Here is a 21,173-nt window from a genome sequence, read left to right as displayed (position 1 = left end):
TCTTTTTTTTTTTTTCTCTCGTTTGAAATGGTCTTCAAATCCGGGTATAAGGGATCCTAGAGAAATCGAGGGAAAGGATAGATTTAAAGACTAATTTCGCGTTTAGTTAAATTAGTGTTCAATTTAAGACAAAAATCCCCCCGCCGCTCCCTCCGAAGATTAAATTTATGTTCCTTAATAAATATATCGTAACTGGCGTTCGATTTCAGAAGTTTGACTAGTATTCTAGATTTAATATTTCATGAAACAGTTAGCTTAATTTACAGTTAGAGTAATATTAATTTACAGACTTGGTTGGATTTTTTTTTATGTACTATGCTCCGCGATTACTAGAAGACGCATGTACAGATTAGGAAAATTCTTTTTCTGCTTGAAACGGTATACTCCTCCCTGCCGTCTAATGGTCTTCAAGTCCGGGTATAAGGGACCCTGGAGAAATCGAGGGAAAGGATAGATTTAAAGACTAATTTCGCGTTTAGTTAAATTAGTGTTCAACTCAGGTGGGTTGTCAGTTACGTAGTAGTTTATGTAGTAGTTTATAGGAGGCCCCGACTTCAAAAGGTTATAAAAAATAAAGAGATCGTATATAATTAGTTAGGTATTAAAATAATTCATCGTACGGTAATAAAAATCAGTGTTTAATTTATAACTGGGTGTTTAGTTTAGTTGATTTTTGTACTGGAATTATAAAATAAATTTCATACTCGCGCTTTGTTGTTTGTAAACTCATAGCATCTCACTTAAAAAAAAACGATTTTTACGTTTTTTTTTTTTTTTTTTGTTTAATGCATAGAAGGGATCTAACTTAAGACCCAAACCTTTGCTTCACCATATTTGTTCCTTAGAAAAAAGTTATGGGCAAAAAACAATAAACTTCATTCAATTTCAATATCAAAGGATTAAATATGAAATCCATTGTTAAAGAAAGTGCCCCCCATAAAACAAAGGTACTTTCTTTACTCAGTGTTAAAGAAAGTACCATAAAACATTAATATTAGTCAGGGGTGCCCCCTTATGGGCGAGGGAGGGTGTTTTGAGGGGTATTTTTTTATAGGGGCTTTTTTTTATAGGCTCTTCCTTTGGGGGAGTACCCTCCTCCCTAACTATTTCCGCTGCATTAATCATTCGTACTCATATTGCAATTTTTGAATAAAGACTCCTCTGAAGCAAACAGGAAATTCATTTAGTATCTTTGTTCTAGTAGTATTTTGATCTTTATATATACAACATCACAGTAGATACTCTGTTTCTAGTGTAGTATTGATCTATAACGGGGCCTAGTAAAGAGATATGTGATTTTTTTCACGAGTTACGTGACACGTATTATTGTGAAATATAAAATAGTTAGGAAAATCATTGACAGTTAAATGGCTCTAACTAGATTAACGCACAAATAAATTCTGTAGAGGAACAAAGATCAGTTTTTAGTGCGAATCGTATAAAATGTTATGCGCAATAAGAATTTTTCTTTTTTTAACCAACTTCAAAAAGGACGCTCTTAATTCGTCAGAATCTTTTTATGTTTGTCCCCTGTAAACTCAAACACGCATAGACTAATTTGGAAAATTCTTTTTTTTTTCTCTCTCGTTTGAAATGGTCTTTAAATCCGGGTATAAGGGATCCTAGAGAAATCGAGGGAAAGGATAGATTTAAAGACTAATTTCGCGTTTAGTTAAATTAGTGTTCAATTTAAGACAAAAATTCCCCCGCCGCTCCCTCCGAAGATTAAATTCATGTTCCTTAATAAATATATCGTAACTGGCGTTCGATTTCAGAAATTTGACTAGTATTCTAGATTTAATATTTTATGAAACAGTTAGCTTAATTTACAGTTAGAGTAATATTAATTTACAGACTTGGTTGGATTTTTTTTTATGTACTATGCTCCGCGATTACTAGAAGATGCATGTACAGATTAGGAAAATTCTTTTCCTGCTTGAAACGGTATACTCCTCCCTGCCGTCTAATGGTCTTCAAGTCCGGGTATAAGGGACCCTGGAGAAATCGAGGGAAAGGATAGATTTAAAGACTAATTTCGCGTTTAGTTAAATTAGTGTTCAACTCAGGTGGGTTGTCAGTTACGTAGTAGTTTATGTAGTAGTTTATAGGAGGCCCCGACTTCAAAAGGTTATAAAAAATAGAGAGATCGTATATAATTAGTTAGGTATTAAAATAATTCATCGTACGGTAATAAAAATCAGTGTTTAATTTATAACTGGGTGTTTAGTTTAGTTGATTTTTGTACTGGAATTATAAAATAAATTTCATACTCGCGCTTTGTTGTTTGTAAACTTATAGCATCTCACTTAAAAAAACGATTTTTACGGGTTTTTTTTTGTTTAATGCATAGAAGGGATCTAACTTAAGACCCAAACCTTTGCTTCACCATATGTGTTCCTTAGAAAAAAGTTATGGGCAAAAAACAATAAACTTCATTCAATTTCAATATCAAACGATTAAATATGAAATCCATTGTTAAAGAAAGTGCCCCCCATAAAACAAAGGTACTTTCTTTACTCAGTGTTAAAGAAAGTACCATAAAACATTAATATTAGTCAGGGGTACCCCCTTATGGGCGAGGGAGGGTGTTTTGAGGGGTTTTTTTTATAGAAGGGCTCTTCCTTTGGGGGAGTACCCTCCTCACTAACTATTTCCGCTGCATTAATCATTCGTAGTCATATTGCAATTTTTGAATAAAGACTCCTCTGAAGCAAACAGGAAATTCATTTAGTATCATTGTTCTAGTAGTATTTTGATCTTCATATATACAACATCACAGTAGATACTCTGTTTCTAGTGTAGTATTGATCTATAACGGGGCCTAGTAAAGAGATATGTGATTTTTTTCACGAGTTACGTGACACGTATTATTGTGAAATATAAAATAGTTAGGAAAATCATTGACAGTTAAATGGCTCTAACTAGATTAACGCACAAATAAATCCTGTAGAGGAACAAAGATCAGTTTTTAGTGCGAATCGTATAAAATGTTATGCGCAATAAGAATTTTTCTTTTTTTAACCAACTTCAAAAAGGACGCTCTCAATTCGTCAGAATCTTTTTATGTTTGTCCCCTGTAAACTCAAACACGCATAGACTAATTTGGAAAATTCTTTTTTTTTCCTTCTCTCGTTTGAAATGGTCTTCAAATCCGGGTATAAGGGATCCTGGAGAAATCGAGGGAAAGGATGGATTTAAAGACTAATTTCGCGTTTAGTTAAATTAGTGTTCAACTCAGGTGGGTTGTCAGTTACGTTATATAGTAGTTTATAGGAGGCCCCGACCTCAAAAGGTTATAAAAAAAATTATATTTTTATAACCTGGGGTTAACCCTAAATATTTTTATAACCTTAACCCTTATAATTTATCACCTGGGAAGTATATATAAAAATTATATATACTTCCCAGGTGATCCCATGGTCATCAAATCAGTATCTGAAGCTGGAATCCTTGAAAAATCAAGAAAACTCTTCAAATTCTATGGGCAAAGTCAAGGCGATTTAGGTTGTTTTTTTAGTGACTCATGAATTGTTTTCGGAAAGCATACTTTAATAAAGTTAAACTGATGATGAAGACAATTTTCTTTGTAAATAATTGCGCATTTGAAAAAGCATTTCTTCAGTCTTCGGAAATCTCCGAGACGCTGTGCTCTTTTTCTTTCTCTATTTTGTTCATCTTAGCTGTTTTCAGACTCCTGTGCTTTCTCACTCGAGATGTACGAAAAGAGTGAACCACATACTCTAACCTATGTACTTATTTTATATTTACACCACTAAAAAGCAAAAAATAAGTTATTTTCAAATAAAAAAAGAACCGACTTCAAAAAACAAAAAGGAACTGAAAAGTAAAAAATAATGGATCATACTTACATACGATTTTTTCCCCAAACGTATAAATCAAATTTATTTTACAATTCCTGTACAAAAATCAACTAAACTAAACACCCAATTATTAATTAAACACTGATTTTTATTGCCGTACGATGAATTATTTTAATACCTAACTAATTATATACGATCTCTTAATTTTTAATAACCTTTTGAAGTCGAGGCCTCCTAACGTAACTGAGTAGGTTTAGATTTAAAGACCAATTTCGCGTTTAGTTAAATTAGTGTTCAACTCACGTGGGTTGTCAGTTACGTTAGGTAGTATTTTATAGGAGGCCCCGACTTCAAAAGGTTATTAAAAATTAAGAGATTGTATATAATTAGTTACGTATTAAAATAATTCATCGTACGGTAATAAAAATCAGTGTTTAATTTATAATTGGGTGTTTAGTTTAGTTGATTTTTGTACAGGAATTGTAAAATAAATTTGATTTATACGTTTGGGGAAAAAATCGTATGTAAGTATGATCCATTATTTTTTACTTTTCAGTTCCTTTTTGTTTTTTGAAGTCTGTTCTTTTTTTATTTGAAAATAATTAGAAAACTGCTTACCGTCTGATTGTGATAAAAATGTGGCCTGACTTTGAAGCATTCATATCTTTAGGAGAAGAACAGTAAGAAGCTATATTCAAACAGAGAAGGGTTACCATCGCAGCATGTTATTGGAAAGTATACATCGTGTTCACTTTCCGCACAAATAACATGGCGCGGAACAAATGTACACGATACTATTAATTGAATCCTGTACACTTGAAGCTTTATGTTTTGGAACAGAATGTATTTTCCGGCTCACTATACCTGAAAAAATAGGGGTTCTTTACTCTAAATAATATACATACATATGCACACATGTATGTATAATTTATATGAAGGGTGTTTCTGAACTCTTCGGCAAAACCATAAGGGGTGATAGTACATATCAGGACAAACCATATAGGGTAGACCGACCAGTGAATGAACAGCTAAGCACAATTTCTTTTTTAAAAAATCCTAGTAATTTTAAATTATATACTATACAGATTGTGATAGTTAAAACATTTTAATTGATCTATGTAAATGTCTCAAAAAAATCCCTGGAACCTAAATGGTACCGCTTCCGACTTTTTTAGGTTTTTAAAGAAAAAATGGCACAATGACCCAGTGAATGAACATGATAAATTTTGATTCAAAAAGAAACTTAGTTTCTTTCAGATCTATCTATCTATCTATCTATAACTATCTATATCTATTTATCTATCTATTTATATAACTATCTACATCTATCTATCTATATCTGCCTTTTTATATCTATATTCATCTATGTCTCTATCTGTCTACCTACATATCTATCGGTTAATCTAAAAACATATTTTTCTATCTAACTATCTATCTACTTATCTATATCTAGCCACTATATATTTTTCTATCTAACTATCTATCTACTTATCTATATCTAGCCACTATATATTTATCTATCTATCTATCTCACTATTTATTTATATCTATCTATTTATCTATCCATCTATCTATCTATCTATCTACATATCTATCTACTTATCTATCTATCCACTTACCTATCCATTTATCTAGTTATATATCTATTTATCTACTTATCTATCTCCTTATCTATGCACGCATCTACTTATCTGTCTACCTGCCAATATAGCTACCTATCTATATACTTATCTACTTATCTATCTCTCTATCTATCTATCTACATATCTACTTATCTATCTATCCACTTACTTGTCCATTTATCTAGTTATATATCTATTTGTCTACTTACCTATTTACTTATCTATCTATCTATCTCCTTACCTATCCACGCATCTACTTATCTATCCACTTACCTACTTACCTATATATCTATCTCTCTTTATCAGTCTATCTACCTAGCTATCTCTATATCAGTCTCTTTATCTACCTATCTATCTATTAACCACTACCTATCTATTTATCTATCAATAAATTTATCGATCTATCTATCTACCTACCTATTCTATCTCTATATTTATCTAGATATATATCTATTTACCTCTTACTTTTAATACATCTATCTCTATATCTTCCTCTATCTATTTATCTATCTATCTATATACAAGCATACATACACATCTACCTATCTATTCTCTCTCTTTGTATATACATTTCTTTTTCTCTATCTCTCTATCTACCTGCCTATCTATCAAGGGAGATAAAGATATAGATAGATAGATGTAGATAGGTAGATATATAGTTAGATTGATAGATAAGTAGATAGGTACATATAGATAGGTAGAAATCTAGACAGAGACAGACAGACAGACAGATAGATAGGTAGATATTGAGAGCGGTAAAATAGATAAGTGGATAGATAGATAGATATGTAGGTAGGTATGTAATATACAGATTGAGATATAGATAGATAAAAGATAAAACTCAGTAAAATGTGCATTGTTTCGAAAACAAAAATACAGAAATTATAAAATATGTAATGAAATACATAAATAAATAAGCACATAAAACTATCTGCATTACAAAAGAGTACGAAAATGAAAATATCTCAAAGAAACTTCAAATTTATTTTTAAATCAAAAGAAATTTTGCCAGTGTTCATTCACTGGGTTTGCGCAGTTTTTCGTACCCAGTGACTGAACACCCCTCTACATGAAAATCTATGCATTCTACATTGACTGAAACAATTTAAATCCATAGCCTAGATATGTATACTTAATTTTTCTTTCGTAGAGTTGAAAAATAAAATTTATTAATAAAAATAATATGCATGAAAATAATTGATAGCACAAAACCAGCCTTATTATTTTGAAAGAGAAAAAGAACGATTCACGGCAGTAAGAATTTCAAATTTTTTTCTGGAAAAAAATGCGTATCCAAATTAACCAATCAGGTATCAGATAGCTTAGAATATCAATAAAAAACGCTTTTGTAGTGAATTTATTTAGAAAAAAAATTGGAAGCCTATTTTCTTTTAAAAAATGACGCGTTGTTCATTCACTGGTCGGTCTACCCTAATGTCAAAAATATGGATCCCAAACGTCTTCAGAAGGAGATAGGTGTCATTAAAGTTTAGAGCCCAAAATTTCAAATGATCATAAATTCGGAAAAAATGGTCGATTCGTTTGTGGTTTTCACTAAAATTATCCTTCGTAACAGTATTTTCTTGAAAATAAATTTTGAAGGTGCAATTTGAAAAATGCCGATAGAGGGTGCTTTAGACTTTGGAGTAACGAATAACTATTTTTACCGCTATTTTTGAATATCATTGAATGTTTTCTAACTCTTGGACTTAAACTTTCAGCTCAAAATCAGAATCATTGGGAGCGATTAAGTGTTACACAAACTGAACTGTGTTCAGAAGTTGAAGAACTCTGTCAGAAAAAAAAAAAAAAAAAAACTCACCCAGAAGGAAACGAGCGATCTTCACGAAACTTAAAATGTATGTAGACTGTGAGAATATAAGGAAATTATTACAAATTCAGAACAAAAAATTGTTTTATTAAGAAGTTATGGCAAAATAAAGGTTACAAAACAGCAAGTAATATAGCCTCCTTTAGCAACTACGCAAGACAAAACACCGCGTGGTATGGAGTGAAATAGGTTACCTATGATTACTGGAACTAAATCAGGATTCATCGTTAAAGATAATACGCTTCCTCTCTGTCACAACACAACTAATCAAGTGCAACGAAAATCCAATCGGTGAACATCCATCCATCGCAATGGACGTCGGTTCGAGGTACCAGCGTCTTCCAGTCTATTTCGGATTGTTTTTCTTGGTACCATCAGTTTCTTGGACGGTGTTAAACGGCATGGAACTAATGTTAGCGACCTTGTGGAAACGGTGGTGGCCGCTCTTATAATGCGCGATCTTCGCGCTCATTTCTGTTTCTAAAATGTCTTCACCGACCGCAATAGAGTGATTCATTTATTTTTGCCTACACTAAGCTGCTACCATATCGCTCCAACCGAGGTGGCGGTAGATACGCCCATGCAACCAACCTGCTTCTCTGAGATCTACTGTACGTCCCATTAAAAAGTCCAATAATTGTTAGTATATACCTGCAAAAGGTCGTCCTAGTAACAATAGTGTCCTTACAATTCGACAGTTTCGTTTGAGATGCCCTTCGACACAAGCTCTCCCTCTTTCAAGCGCATTTTGTATGCGCATAGCGCGCTTACCCTAACCTTACTGGCAACGAAATGTAAATCATCTCCTACCAAACTGCATTCCTGCCGAATTTGTTGATTGCAGCCCAATTTTTTCTTGATGCATAACTTTTTTTTATGACAAAGTGAATTTCAACCTTTAAAGGCAATTCAGTTATCGCCACTTAATCACTCCCAATGATTCTGATTTTTCGCTCAAAATTTAAATTTAAGTCCAAGCATAAGAAAACTTTTAATAAGGTTCGAAAATATCGCTAGAAATAGTTGTTTGTTACTCGAAAGTCTAAAGCGCCCTCTATCGGCATTCTTTGAACTGCATCTTCAAAATTTATATTGAAGAAGATACTGATAAGAAGAATAATGTTTTAGCTAAAACTGCAAACGTATCGATCAACTTTTCCGTTTTTTATGAACATTTGAAGTTTTAACTTTAATGGTGCCTATCTCCTTCCGAAGACGTTAAGGACCCTTATTTTTGACAGTATATTGTTTGCCCTGATATGTGCTATCACCCTTAAATGTTTTGCCCAATATTTCAGAAACACCTTGTATGCCAACTAATAAATTTCCTTTTGCGCAATAAAGATACATTTGTTTTTCAAAAAAAAAAAAAAAAGCAGTTAAAGCAAGTATACTTGAACTAATTATTAAACCAACGTTGATCGAAAGAGAAATATCTGATGTTAGAAAATCGATGCTGCTATACGGGAGAGTTGATTTCTTTAGCTTTACATGAATTTAAACTTGTTAAAATTTATATTTCATCTATTGAATCTTTTAGTTGTTGGTGTTGACTCATTTGTTTTCTTTTTCAGGTAAATGACAATGGGCTTTTGTCTTTTTTAACAGAAGTTCCATCCTTTTTTAACGCACAATTTCCACTTACTTACCCAATAATAGCACCGTTATATTCAGATGTGGACACAAGAGGATCTGGCAGAGTTTATTACAGGTAAATTCTGAAATGAGATATTTTTTATTTAAAAAAAGTATTAAAATTCACCTCTTTTTCAAAGTTGTCCTTACATTTAGATTTATTCAAATGTCGGACTATATTTGCCGATCAGCAAAAAGATTGAATGAGTTTTATGTAAAAGGTATATTTAATTTTCCTAGTTCTATTTCATAAAAAATAATTAAAACCAATCTAAAAGCAGAGTTTTGATTTTGAAAAAAATATATGCCCCCGGAAAGGGAATACTGATATCCATAAAGTAATGCCAGAAAATGTCTGAAGGCTACAATATGCAAGGTGTCTACAAAAGAATTCTGCTTTTTTAAAAAATAAGAATTGTTTAATTCAATCATAAAAGTGGGGTCTAGATATAGTAAAACTGCTTTGTAGTACACATGGCAGTTTTGCTATTCAGCGCACCTGATGGTGACACGCTAAAAACCTTCAAAGTGGCTAAGCTGTTAAGTGGGGCCCATTTAAAGCTTAAGTCCTTTAAAGCCGGGGGGGGGGGGGGGTTAAAGCTCTCTTAGAGGGCAAATTTTCACGGAAAAGAAAGGTGACTGGTAAGGAAGGTGTGCATATTATTTTTTTTTAATGTTCTTTTCTATTTAGAGCATAAGTTTTCACTTATTATAGTCCAAGCAATAGCTACGTTGCATTATTTCTTCGGTCTTGAATTCGCTTCCTTGCTTCGTTTTGACCACAGCTCTTTTTGCTCCAGCTTTTTTTTTTTTTTTTTTGGTATGCATCAGAATTACTTTCTTGCAGTGGTGGATACAAGGAGAGGGTCATGGGTCATGACCCCCCTAAAACCTTCGTCAAAAGTATTCATTCAAATTGCATTCAAACACTTTATGAATAAAATGTCAAGGATCTCAGTAGTCTTTTCGATTCGTGAATTATTTTTGAAAATAAATATTTTAAGTTCTACTTTTCATTGCTTATGAAATTAATTTATAACATTTAAGCCCTATTAGGTGCATAACTCGTGGCAGATTCGGTACTTTTTATTGAAATTCGAGCAATTTGAAAAAATGTTCATATCCAAAACCGTAGGTTCGTTCATAGAGGAGGAGGTCATTCTTCGTCATGACCCCCCCCCCCCCCTAAAATGGTAGTCTGTATCCGGCCCTTCTTTCTTGCATTTGGTACGAAGTAGCCATGAAAATAGGTTACTAGGATTTACTCTTTAAATATATACAGCGACGTGTGATGCATTTATATAGATTCTTTTCTACCGATCAGTAAAATTCTTAAACAGCTTCGTTCTCTCTCGACACGAAAGCACATCGTGTTGTATTGTGAACAGTTTACATATTGCTTAAAAAATTAATAGTACATACTATTTCTTTGTCAGATTTTGATGGTTTTTATTTTCTTACTAGAGGTACCCGCACAGCTTTGCCCGTAGTAGAAAATAGAAAGTTCTGCATACTTACAAATAAAATGGATGATGACTTTTTCGCCAATATTCTATGTTCATCGCCCATGTTATGGTAATTTGCTCACACACGTTATGATAGTTTAATCGATCACGTTATGATAATTTACTCGTCCATGTTATGATAATTTGCTCAATAAAATTTTTTTTAAATTGGAAGAGAAAAAGAACAAAATCGAATTTTCGAAAAATCGCTTCAATGTGCTCATCCCTATCCCACGAACTAATTTTGTGCCAAATTTCATGAAAATCGGCCGAACGGGCTAGGCGCTATGCGCGTAACAGACATCCAAACAGAGAGGCAGAGATCCAGACTTTCAGCTTTATTATTAGTATAAAGAAGACGCATACGATAGTTCTAAAGTACTTTCTGAAGTAGTTCATTATTAGCTGAATAACGTTATGATGGAAAATGAGAAAAACTTAAATTTATTTCGTTTTGCATAAATAGGACCCCATGTATCCAAGATGCCGAATGACTTCGTATTTTAAGATCACAGCTCATATCAGGAATTTTCCCAACTTTGTCAATGGAAAACGTTCTAAAGAATTGATTTGTCCTTGTAAAGTGAAGTAAAATCATTCTTACTTTTAAAGAAATACACATATATACCAAATATTTTCAAAGTCTCTACAACTTAGTCCTGTTTCTGGAATTGCATCACTACGTTCATGATTATTTCAGATCATTTTTGCAACACAGTCAGGTTAATTTAGACATAAGTATAATGCTTGATTATAAAAATATTTCAGAGAAACTCAAGCACCAGAACTTCTTGAACGAGCCACAAGAGATATTCGAAGTCATTTTTCGAATGCAGGATCATTTCAGCCTCGAAGTCTCTTCATCGTTACATGGGAAGAAGTGGGACATTACAACAGAGGAACTGATAAAGTAAGTGCTACTTCATCTTTGGTGGGTATGCCAAATAAAGCCATGTAAACCAATAAGACTAACCGCCGATAAATTTTTATCTATGAGCAAAAATTCGGTAGATTGTGACTTTATTCTCATCATGAAGCTTAACTGATGATAAAGCACTGTCAACAACCTAATTCTTATAAACAGGCAAAAGTGTTGCAACCGTTTTTACAAAAGAGTCTCGTCAAAATTGCATAATCTTATTTTACCTTAGGGGAGGGTGGCCCAAAGCGGGTGGGGTCGCCCCAGGCGGGTAGGCAGTCGTACGCCGCCGCATCAGGGCCGTAACCAGAAAATTTTCGGGATGGGTTTAAAAACTTTCATGCGGAGCTTTGCACTATTTGTGGTAATGTTCAAGTCTCGCGTTATCTATTATGAAAGCGTTTTATGCGATTAATATACATATGAAAGACATGTGAGTTCTGGAACAATATTTTTTGGAAATTTTTAAACATAAACGAACATTTAAATGCCAAACCGATTTTTTTTTTTTGGGGGGGGGGGAAGGGGTTAAACCCTAGGACCCCCCTTCCTTGTATACGGTCCCGCGCCGCATGGTGTGGAAGCTGCGATGTCTATGCATGTCGTGTTTACCAGAGCACCCCCAAGTTTCAATCAGTCACAGCGAAGCAGCAGTGAAGCGGCATGGTGTAACCAGATTTAAAATATAAAAAAAAAGATGCATATTTAAAAAAAAACTGGAGGTATTTAACTTGTGATTAGTCAATAACCAGTTTATTTTTTTAAATATCAATAATATTACGTTAATCTGACACCATCCGCCTACAAACTACAATGGTCATTTCGTTTGTTTCTTTTTTAAATTTAAGGTAATAATTATTGAAATAAAAAACGTGCCTTCAGACAAAACGGGTCGGGAAAAGCGGGTATAGGATTTAATCATATATTTATTTATAATTTCTTGACACATGTTCTGACTTAGATTTTCTATTTCAATAGGATAAGTATAACTCTAAAAGGTTTTTTTAGGATGGCAATTAATTAGTTTATTAATTTAATCAGTTTTTTCTTTATGTTTTATAAACAAATGTGCTGACTTTAAATTGGATAAATGTAACTTTTTTATATATTTTTTCATAATGGCAAGTAGTTAGTCAATTAATTTAATCATTCATAACTTCATATTTGATTTACAAATGTACCAAATCACAATTAGTTAAGCTTACCCGCTTTGAGCCCCTGGTAGGGCAAAGCGGGCTTTTCAAGTGTTTGCAATGTTTGGTAATAAATAAATAATGGGTTTGAAATAATAGAAAAATCATTTTTATTTTGACGTTCAAGTACACTGATAGGAAATAAAACCGAAATTGTTGCGATAAAATCCAATAACTACAAATTTTGAGCATTCTTTGTTAACCTACCCGCTTTGGGCCACCCTACCCTAAATTTCTTTTTTTTTTTTTTTCATGTTTCACTGCAGTTTACTAGCATAAAAAAAAAGTTAATTGTTCCAGAAATCCGTATTTATGTAGATGATGAATTCGAAAAGAAAAATGTCACTGTGTATTACCATTTTTTCTTGTAACTTGTTAACAGTAGAAAAGTAGATTGTAGCCCAACAAGACCTTGATTGGTCTTATTCGAGCTCACGTGTCTTTTTTAAGACATCGGAGGGTCGGGAGAAGCTGCATATTCTACACACATGTGCACGAACTGTGTGCAGGAGGATCAAAAGACAGAAAGTAATGGTTAATCAGTGTCCACAATATGGAGATTGGTTTTTCTCTTTTGGATTCAATGAAGTAAATATGGAATTTTAGATAATGTTTTCGAGTTTATCAAATGTGGTTCAATGTGTTTTAAAAGTAACGATAAAGAGTTTTTCCGGTTTTTTTTTAGTTTGAAAGTCCTTTTTGGTCGAGTTAACTATCAATTGCTTATTAAATCCTCAAGTTCTCTAAAACTAAATTACTGCTCCATCAAACCTATTTTACTTAGAAGCTTCATACGTACGTTCGTTTTTGCTGAAAACAGAACAACAACTCCTATAACCAAATATCCTCGATGTAAAAACTTTGGTATTTAACTGATAAAAAAAATTACAATGAATAATCAGTATTTTCTCTGCATTGATGTAGCTACACTTGTATCACATGTTTTACTTATTTGAATTTCTTTCGATTTACGTAACCCAAATTGAACGGTTTATTTTGAAATTTTTTCCAATGAAAAGAAAAATGGAACATTTTGAGATTAAAATAATAATTTTAAAACAATTCATTCTAGTCAATTTTGTGAAATTACAAGGCGTGTTTTTTAAGTAAGGTCCGTTTTTTATGACACCAGTAGTTTGCGCGCATACCGCAACGAACACGTGCGTCGTGTACCAGCATGCCTCGGGAACAACTGTGCTCATTTTCAGCTCTGTAGCTAACCTGTACGGTTATGTTCTATTTTTTCATAATGTTTAAGACTATCAACTTGCCCGCCGCATGTAAGGTTCGCTCAGTGATAAGCTTTTTGTCAGCAAGGAACCTGTCTACTGCAGAAATTCATGGACAGATTTGCGAAGATTTCGCTTCCACTGAAGCCATCAAATCGTCTGTAGTCAAAGAAGGGCGACCAGAGCGCTCCTCATCATGGACGTTGTCACGGCCATCTTTGAATTCTTTTACCAATTTACGCACTTTGCTTTCCCTCATAACAGTATCACCTTACACTTCGCAAATCAGTCGATGAGATGAATTTCTGCAGCAGACTTGTTCCTTGCTGACAAAAAGCGTATCGCTGATCGAACCTCGCATGCGGCGGGCGAGTTGATAGTCTTAAACATTATGAAAGCATAGAATAGAACGGTACAAGTTAGTTACAGAGCTGAAAATGAGCACTGTTGTTCCGGAGGCATGCTGGCACACGACGCACGTGTTCGTTGCGGTATGAGCGCGGACTACTGGTGTCTAAAACAAAACGGACCTTACTTAAAAAAAACGCCTCGTACTTGTTTTTCTAACTTCAACATAAAGATGATTTTCAGATGGGCGTTTAAGATGAGGTAGTACGTACTAATAACTATTTTGATAGTTCATGTTCAACCAACAATTTTTGCTCGACAGTAAATAAGTTGTCCAAAAAAAAAGGATCATCGGAAAACCCGGGTGTATCATTTTATTTATAGGAAAGATGTTAGTTTGAAAAAAAGTTGCAAAATTTTTTTCTTTGAACTGTTTTTGCAGCAAAACACCTTTCAAGTAATCTTGGCATCAGATGGAGATGATACTTATGCATATTTCTTATATCCGTCCGGAGGTGTGCAGTGGATTCAAGGGCAAGGCAAAAATCCCAACCTGCCAGATGCCCGAGCACAAGCTGGATTCATGTCTGGAGATGGACGATTGTACACTCTCAGAGGTTCTGGAACCGAACAAGCAAGAAACTTTGACAGGTAAAAATTGTACATTTGCAGGGGGGAGTCTGGAGGAATCGGACAGCGCTGCAGTTATGCACGTAGGATGTAACACGAAGAGTCTAAAGCTGCTACATCTAATGGATAAGCTAGAAATAGTTTATGATATTTTTTTTTTCCAAAATGCAGCTCTGTTCCACTGTTAAATTAAGCAGAATAGATCACTATTTTGAAAAAAAAAAAAGAGAAATGAAAATATCTGTACAAATAAAAATTGTAACTGTTATCGCAAGTTGGTGCTTTCATGCGTTAGTGGGGTCTGGGACACCAAAAATCGTCAAATTTTGAAATTTTTTTATATAAAGCAATTTTCAGTTTTTTTCTGCTCAATATGACGTTTGAATCTTGGTTCTATCTTAGTTAGAACGAAAGAGATACACTCCTGTTTGTAAAAATTGCAACACCATGAAGGAACTAAATCGACTAAATATGCTAGTGATACCGGCAACGTGTTTCAATCATGCTTTTAAACTAGTTTTGAAGGAAGTAATACCAAGTCTCATCTGTTTGATATTAAAATACAAACAAATCTATTACAGAGTCAATACTGTTACATTATACTAAAGCATTTTCCTTAGAGTAAAATCTATGAATTCTTTATGTTTGCTTTCCAATCTAAAATTACAGAAAATTATTCTATTCAGGTGGTGTATATCACGAAAATGGGATGACATTAAGACTGACTACCATGCTACCGTTGCAGCACCAGCACACCTGACTATCTATCTCCACACCACTTGTTTTTATGACAAAATTTTAATTGTCAGTTATGAATTTTTATCATTACGTAATATAGGAAAACACAGAAAAAATAAACCACTTAAAACTTATGATCAAACAAAAACTGTGGGTGAAGGGAAAATTCTGATTGAATATTTGAAATCAGCGTCAAAAATTACATTAGAAAAACCATAAATGTGTCGGTAACAAAATCTTTGGTTACCAGTCTATTAGTTTATCATAACGTGATATAGGAAAAATAAATAACTTAAAACCAATTAATTACACGAAAATTGTGGGTAATGGGAAAATTCTAAGTGGGTATTTGAAATAAACGTCAAAAATTACCCTAGAAACACCATAAATGTTTCATGTAACAAAACCTTTGTTTACCAGTGTTATATATTCGTTTTGTTGATTCAATTAGAATGTCAAATGCTCGGAAGCCAGGCCTTTGGCTTTTCCACATTGGTCGCCCGCTTGGTTCAGAGGGCAATGTTATGCCTGCAGATCTCGAATCCTCGCCAAATAACGAAGATAGGCCGGATGGACAGTCTGCTACATGTGCGGATACACTTCTTCCTTGTCCTCCTCATTCAACTTGCATCGATCACCCTGAAAAAGATGGTTTTTGCTGCGTGTGTAAAGACAATTATTTCGGGAACGGAAGAAACTGTGTCGAGAAAAGTAAGAATCTTTATGAAGTGTATTTCTCTGAAATTAATAAGTTTTTTGTCTTTTGCATACAAAGTGAAACTTCTTGTTTTAAAAAACAGGCTAACAATCACTTTTGCCATTCTATGAACATCCTATCATCCCATTTTTACGGAACACCCGTGACAGCATTCTTAATGCTTTTATTGCTGTAATGCCAGTTTTCGTCTACTCGCATCTTAAGCCCAAAATCGAAGCAATCTGTAAATTTGTTCTTTTTCCAACCACTTGAACTGTTTCGCGACGAAATGTCTTATCGAGTTCATGAAATCAATAGAGGCCATTGACCGACACGTTAACCACGCGTGCCAAATGCATGTATTTCACTTAATTTTTTGCAGGAAATAGTATGAAAATGTTGAGTTGCGAAGTGAGGACCAGAAGCTACGAATGCCTCAATTTAATTTTTCGAACGTTCAGGTTTTTCACACATTTCTTGTTTGATATATGGTTCTTGGATCGGCTTCACAAAAGTGCCATGAATCTTTCTAAATGCATTGACTATTGTGAAAAAAGAAAAAAAAGAACCCTTACATCTAACACAATAATCCTGATATATATAATAACCAAAATCCCTGATCGAGTAACGCTCTTGCGTCACCAACAATGAAACTCGTGCCATAGCATGCGTGACGGCATCATTTCACTGTTGAAGCACCAAAAATTAAGTAATTTTATTTTTATAATGGTTTTTGGAAAGGTTTAACATACAACGAAATGCTTTATTTTGACAAGGCCGAGTTCGAACTGTTAACTTGACTGTTTTACTGGTAAAGCAGTAAGTTAAGTAGAATGAAAAAGCGAAAAAGTGGCCAGCAACTAACGCTATATCTACTGTAGTTTAGGGTTAATCCACTGGAGTTAGGGTTAAAATTTCAACTACCAAAATAATCAACTTACAGGCAACTGCTTCGTTCAAATGTAGAAGCAATTTTCATCCGTCATACCTTGATGGTCAATTTTCTAGTATTCGATAAATATCATTACAGATTCTCCTCAGAGAATGAATGGCAAAGTGAGCGGCATGATTAACGATGTTCAACTTCAAGATGCGGACCTGCACGCGTACATCGTGACAGAAGATGGTCGGACGTACACAGCAATAAGTCGTGTTCCCTCGGCAGTTGGATCAGACCTGCAAATACTCACCCCTCTAGGAGCGGTCGTTGGGTGGCTTTTTGCTGTTTCACGAAGTGGAGCACCTAACGGATTCACTATAACAGGTACTGTAACGAGTTCCTTAACAACATTCGATAACAGGCCATTTTGCTGAGAAGTATTTTTATTCAAATGGTATAATCAATATTGAAAAATATGAAATACACCGCCAACTCAGTCATTTCCAACCGAGGACTGCAGTTTCGTGCTTATTAGCACTCATCAGCCCAGCATAGGAAAGTGACTGAGCTGGAGATGGAAAACCTCTTAAGGAATCCAAGAGTGCCAAACAAACTGGTAGCTAATATAATTAGCACGACCAGACGAGTGACCGAAGCAATGGTTCGGTTCAACTCAAAGATTGAAGGCAAGGCATGGCATATTCAGTAAATTACAGCCCATTAGCCAAGGCTAAAGCAGAAATACATGAAATACACCGCCAGCTCAGTCATTTCCACAATGTAAGATGTAAGGCACAAATGAAAGATGTATGGCACAAATACAGCTTTCAATTTTCGTATCAATAAAATAAGCATGTAGTAACGATAACAACAAATTGTGCTTTATAAATTTCTTTCTTTTTCCATGTATTCCCACATTATCTAAAAAAATTAAATCATATTTTGATTTCATAAGTGTTCTGGCACGCGAAATTTAACTTAATAGGAAGTTACATAATAGAAATTATTGAATTAAAATATTAGCTCAATATTTTTTTTTGCCCAATCTAAGCACATGAAAATTTTCAAGTTTAAAACTTCGGATAATTTATATGCATTTCTTTCCCCTTTAACCTTAAAATGCTTTAGTACGCAACTCGCTTCACCATTAGTCTGTCGAAGTGGCTGATCTCTATACAGGGTGTTTCGTTTTAAGCTGCAAGACCTTTATTTTCGCAACCGTTAGTCCTAGATGTATACTTCCAATTCGCAACTCCAATAAACTATAGGGGGCGTTGCAGTCACTGTCTAATGGCGAATGAAAAAGGTAAAACAAACAAATGACGTAATTTATAACTTGCTTTGAAGCTTAATGAATGTCAGTAATTTTTCATCGTGTTTGTGGGAAGCTTTCTTTTCTATTCCTCTAAAATTACACAACAAACTGTCTGAAGCCAGTAATTCATCCCAAAGAATTAAGATATTGAAAGTTTGAAGTAAAAATTAAAATAAGCCAAAAAATACAAAATTTAACTTTTTGTACGGGCCCCAGGTCCCTAAATAATCTTTAGAGAAATAATCTCCATTGAAAACTATTACTGACGCAAAAAATTTGACCTTTGAACAACCAAAATTCAAGGAGATAGTTGATTTTAAATTTTTAAGGGACCATACAAAAGATGAGATTGGAACTAATCGCTCTTTCAGAGGAATGTCAGGTTTTCGAAGTAAATAAAATAAGTATTTCTATTTTTCAGTGCTATTACAAAATAAATGCAAATGTTATGTCATGATACGCAAAAGCACACTACAAAACCTCGAACAATTTAAAAAATCACACTAGTGATATGCACACATATGATTTTAAACCCTCGTTAACCGCTATATTTTACCCCAAAAGGTGTTATTGATGGCGAGTGTTAAGTGGTGTAAGTCACAAAACGCTGCGTTTCATAGCTCGGTGAATATTGGTCGTACTGATGTCAAACTTTTACTGTTGGAGTGATTTTTCAATGGAGAAAATTTCTCTAAATATAAGCAAGGGGACCTGGGGCCCGTATAAAAAGTCAAAAAAAAAAATTTTTTTTTTTTTGCTTCAAAATTTCAATATCTTAACTCTGCATCTGATTTTTAACATTTTTGCAATTGGAAGTATACATCTATGACTAACGGTTGCGAAAATAAAGTTCGTGCAGGTGAAAACGGAACACCCTGTATATAAAAATCTCGTGTCACGATGTATGTTCGGGGTAAACTCCGAAACTACAGAAAAGATTTAAATCAAAAGTCACAACTATCTGTAATTTGGCCCAACTTTAGAGATACGATAATTTTTATTATTTGTTATTGCAAACTAAATGTTAACTATACAAAAAAAGTGTATATGGATTGTTTAGTTCAATGAATTCCTAATAGATGGCGGTGTAAGTTAATTAATCAATACTACTCTAACATCGTTTGTAAAAAAAAAAAAACAATCCGAAAAGTTACTGGTTATTTCCATAGTACGTTTCGGGATATTGCAGGTTTTTATCAACCCAGGAAAAAATGTCAGCATAAAACCTGCATTGAACTACAGGTTTTAGGAAGGTTAATGCAGGTTTTTCAAAGGGAAAACTTGGATACAGGTTTAATGCAGGAACAATGCAGGTAATAAACAGGTTTTAGGAGGGTAATTTAACTTTGCATAAAACAACACAGGGATTTGACAGGTAGATGCAGTCACTGGAGAATAATTTGAACTTAGAAAATTTCCTACTGACATCAGTACAGGTTTTTCGAAGGAGAATTAAAAGCAGGTTTTATGCAGGGAAAGTTCTAGTAATGTACAGCTTTTTACATGGGCGCCCATATGCAAAATTTGAAGAAGGGGGGGGGGGGCTCAGATATTTTCGTTGTGGTTTCGCAAGATATTTTCCACATGGGAACCGCGTTTTCAGTTATTAGAGTAATTAAAATTTGTCATTTTTAATAACGTATTCATTAACGGCTGGAGAAGAAATGTTTTTACATTTTTGTAAAGAAAAGAGTACTAAAAGCAAAAAAGTTCTAATTTCTAAAGGAGAAGGGGGGTCTTGAGCCCCCCATTCCCCCTCATATGGGCGCCCATGGTTTTTTAAATCTATGATGATTGCAATTCAACGTTCTAAAAAATAGTACAGGTATTTGTGGAGTGAATTCAACCATTTTCGAAAGACTTTATAGTTTTCTCTACTGAGAAACAAAACAGCAGGCCCGTCATAAGCCCCCCCCCCCCCGGCTTTCGAAAACGAATGTGAGAGTGATTTTTGCTGTTTTCTTTCCTCCTAGTATAACTTACATTGTTCTCGTCAGCCTATAAAACTCGAAAGGGAGAGCCTGCAATTGCAGGTGTTACGCATCAGTTTTTCGGACAATTTTCTTTAATATAGTTATACTTTTAGATTGGGTTTCCATTTCAAATGAGCTATTTTTGAATTGTTATCATCTGATTTTTTTCCCTTTTAAATAAATATATTTATTCAAAACCGTAGTTTCAAAAAATTGCTCCCCCCCCCCCACCGCTTTCTCCACGAAGAGCGTGCGGTACTCAGAACATTCAAGTGAAAAAAAAAATCAGTTTTCTATCCTGCCGGTAAAACAATATATTTTTTGCAAAAAATGCTTTTTTTAAGCAAGGGATCCTCCCCCCAGAGCACAAGAACACTCCCTTGTAAAACTACTGAACTTCCGAAGAAGCGAGATCCCCCAAAGAAGCGAAAAAAATGTCGAAAGAATCCCTTCTGAAAATTTTAATGGCGCAGTGATTCCCCCACAATATGTAAAAGGCGGGAGGTTTCGACGATGCTTGTTCACGAAAAAGTGGCAACAGCCAAAAGCGAAAAGCCACGCCATCGCCATGTTGACTGTTTGTTTACGGAAGTGTATTTTCAGCTCTTTGCTCTTGATAGTTGAATAAGTATTATGTGTATTAATCTTTCATCTTCCCCGCGAATATCAGTTTATTATTTAGTTCCGGAAGTCAGTAGCACTTCACTAAACTAATATTCAAAAACAGTTGACCATTAAAAATTTTCTTTAGTACTATATCTCTTCGCGATTCGTACAGTACTATGCGATTTTGATCTTACTCAGCAGGCTGGGTCTCACAAGGATTCGTGCAAAATG

General features: G+C 34.2%; 1 protein-coding gene across 1 annotated transcript in view; it reads left to right on the top strand.

The window, feature by feature from the left end:
- Window positions 1-21,173, top strand: part of LOC129222069 (nidogen-like) — a 96,698-nt gene that overhangs the window by 14,807 nt on the left and 60,718 nt on the right. The window contains exons 2-6 of the mRNA XM_054856501.1: window positions 8,849-8,985; window positions 11,183-11,324; window positions 14,546-14,754; window positions 15,923-16,182; window positions 17,199-17,432. Of these exons, the coding sequence (XP_054712476.1) occupies window positions 8,849-8,985; window positions 11,183-11,324; window positions 14,546-14,754; window positions 15,923-16,182; window positions 17,199-17,432 (982 nt within the window). The remainder of the gene's footprint in view (window positions 1-8,848; window positions 8,986-11,182; window positions 11,325-14,545; window positions 14,755-15,922; window positions 16,183-17,198; window positions 17,433-21,173) is intronic.

This window comes from Uloborus diversus, chromosome 1, assembly GCF_026930045.1.
Source record: "Uloborus diversus isolate 005 chromosome 1, Udiv.v.3.1, whole genome shotgun sequence".
Classification (NCBI taxonomy): Eukaryota; Metazoa; Arthropoda; class Arachnida; order Araneae; family Uloboridae; genus Uloborus; species Uloborus diversus.
The sequence above is the reverse complement of the archived record's forward strand: the minus strand, read 5'-3'. Positions and strand labels throughout refer to the sequence as shown.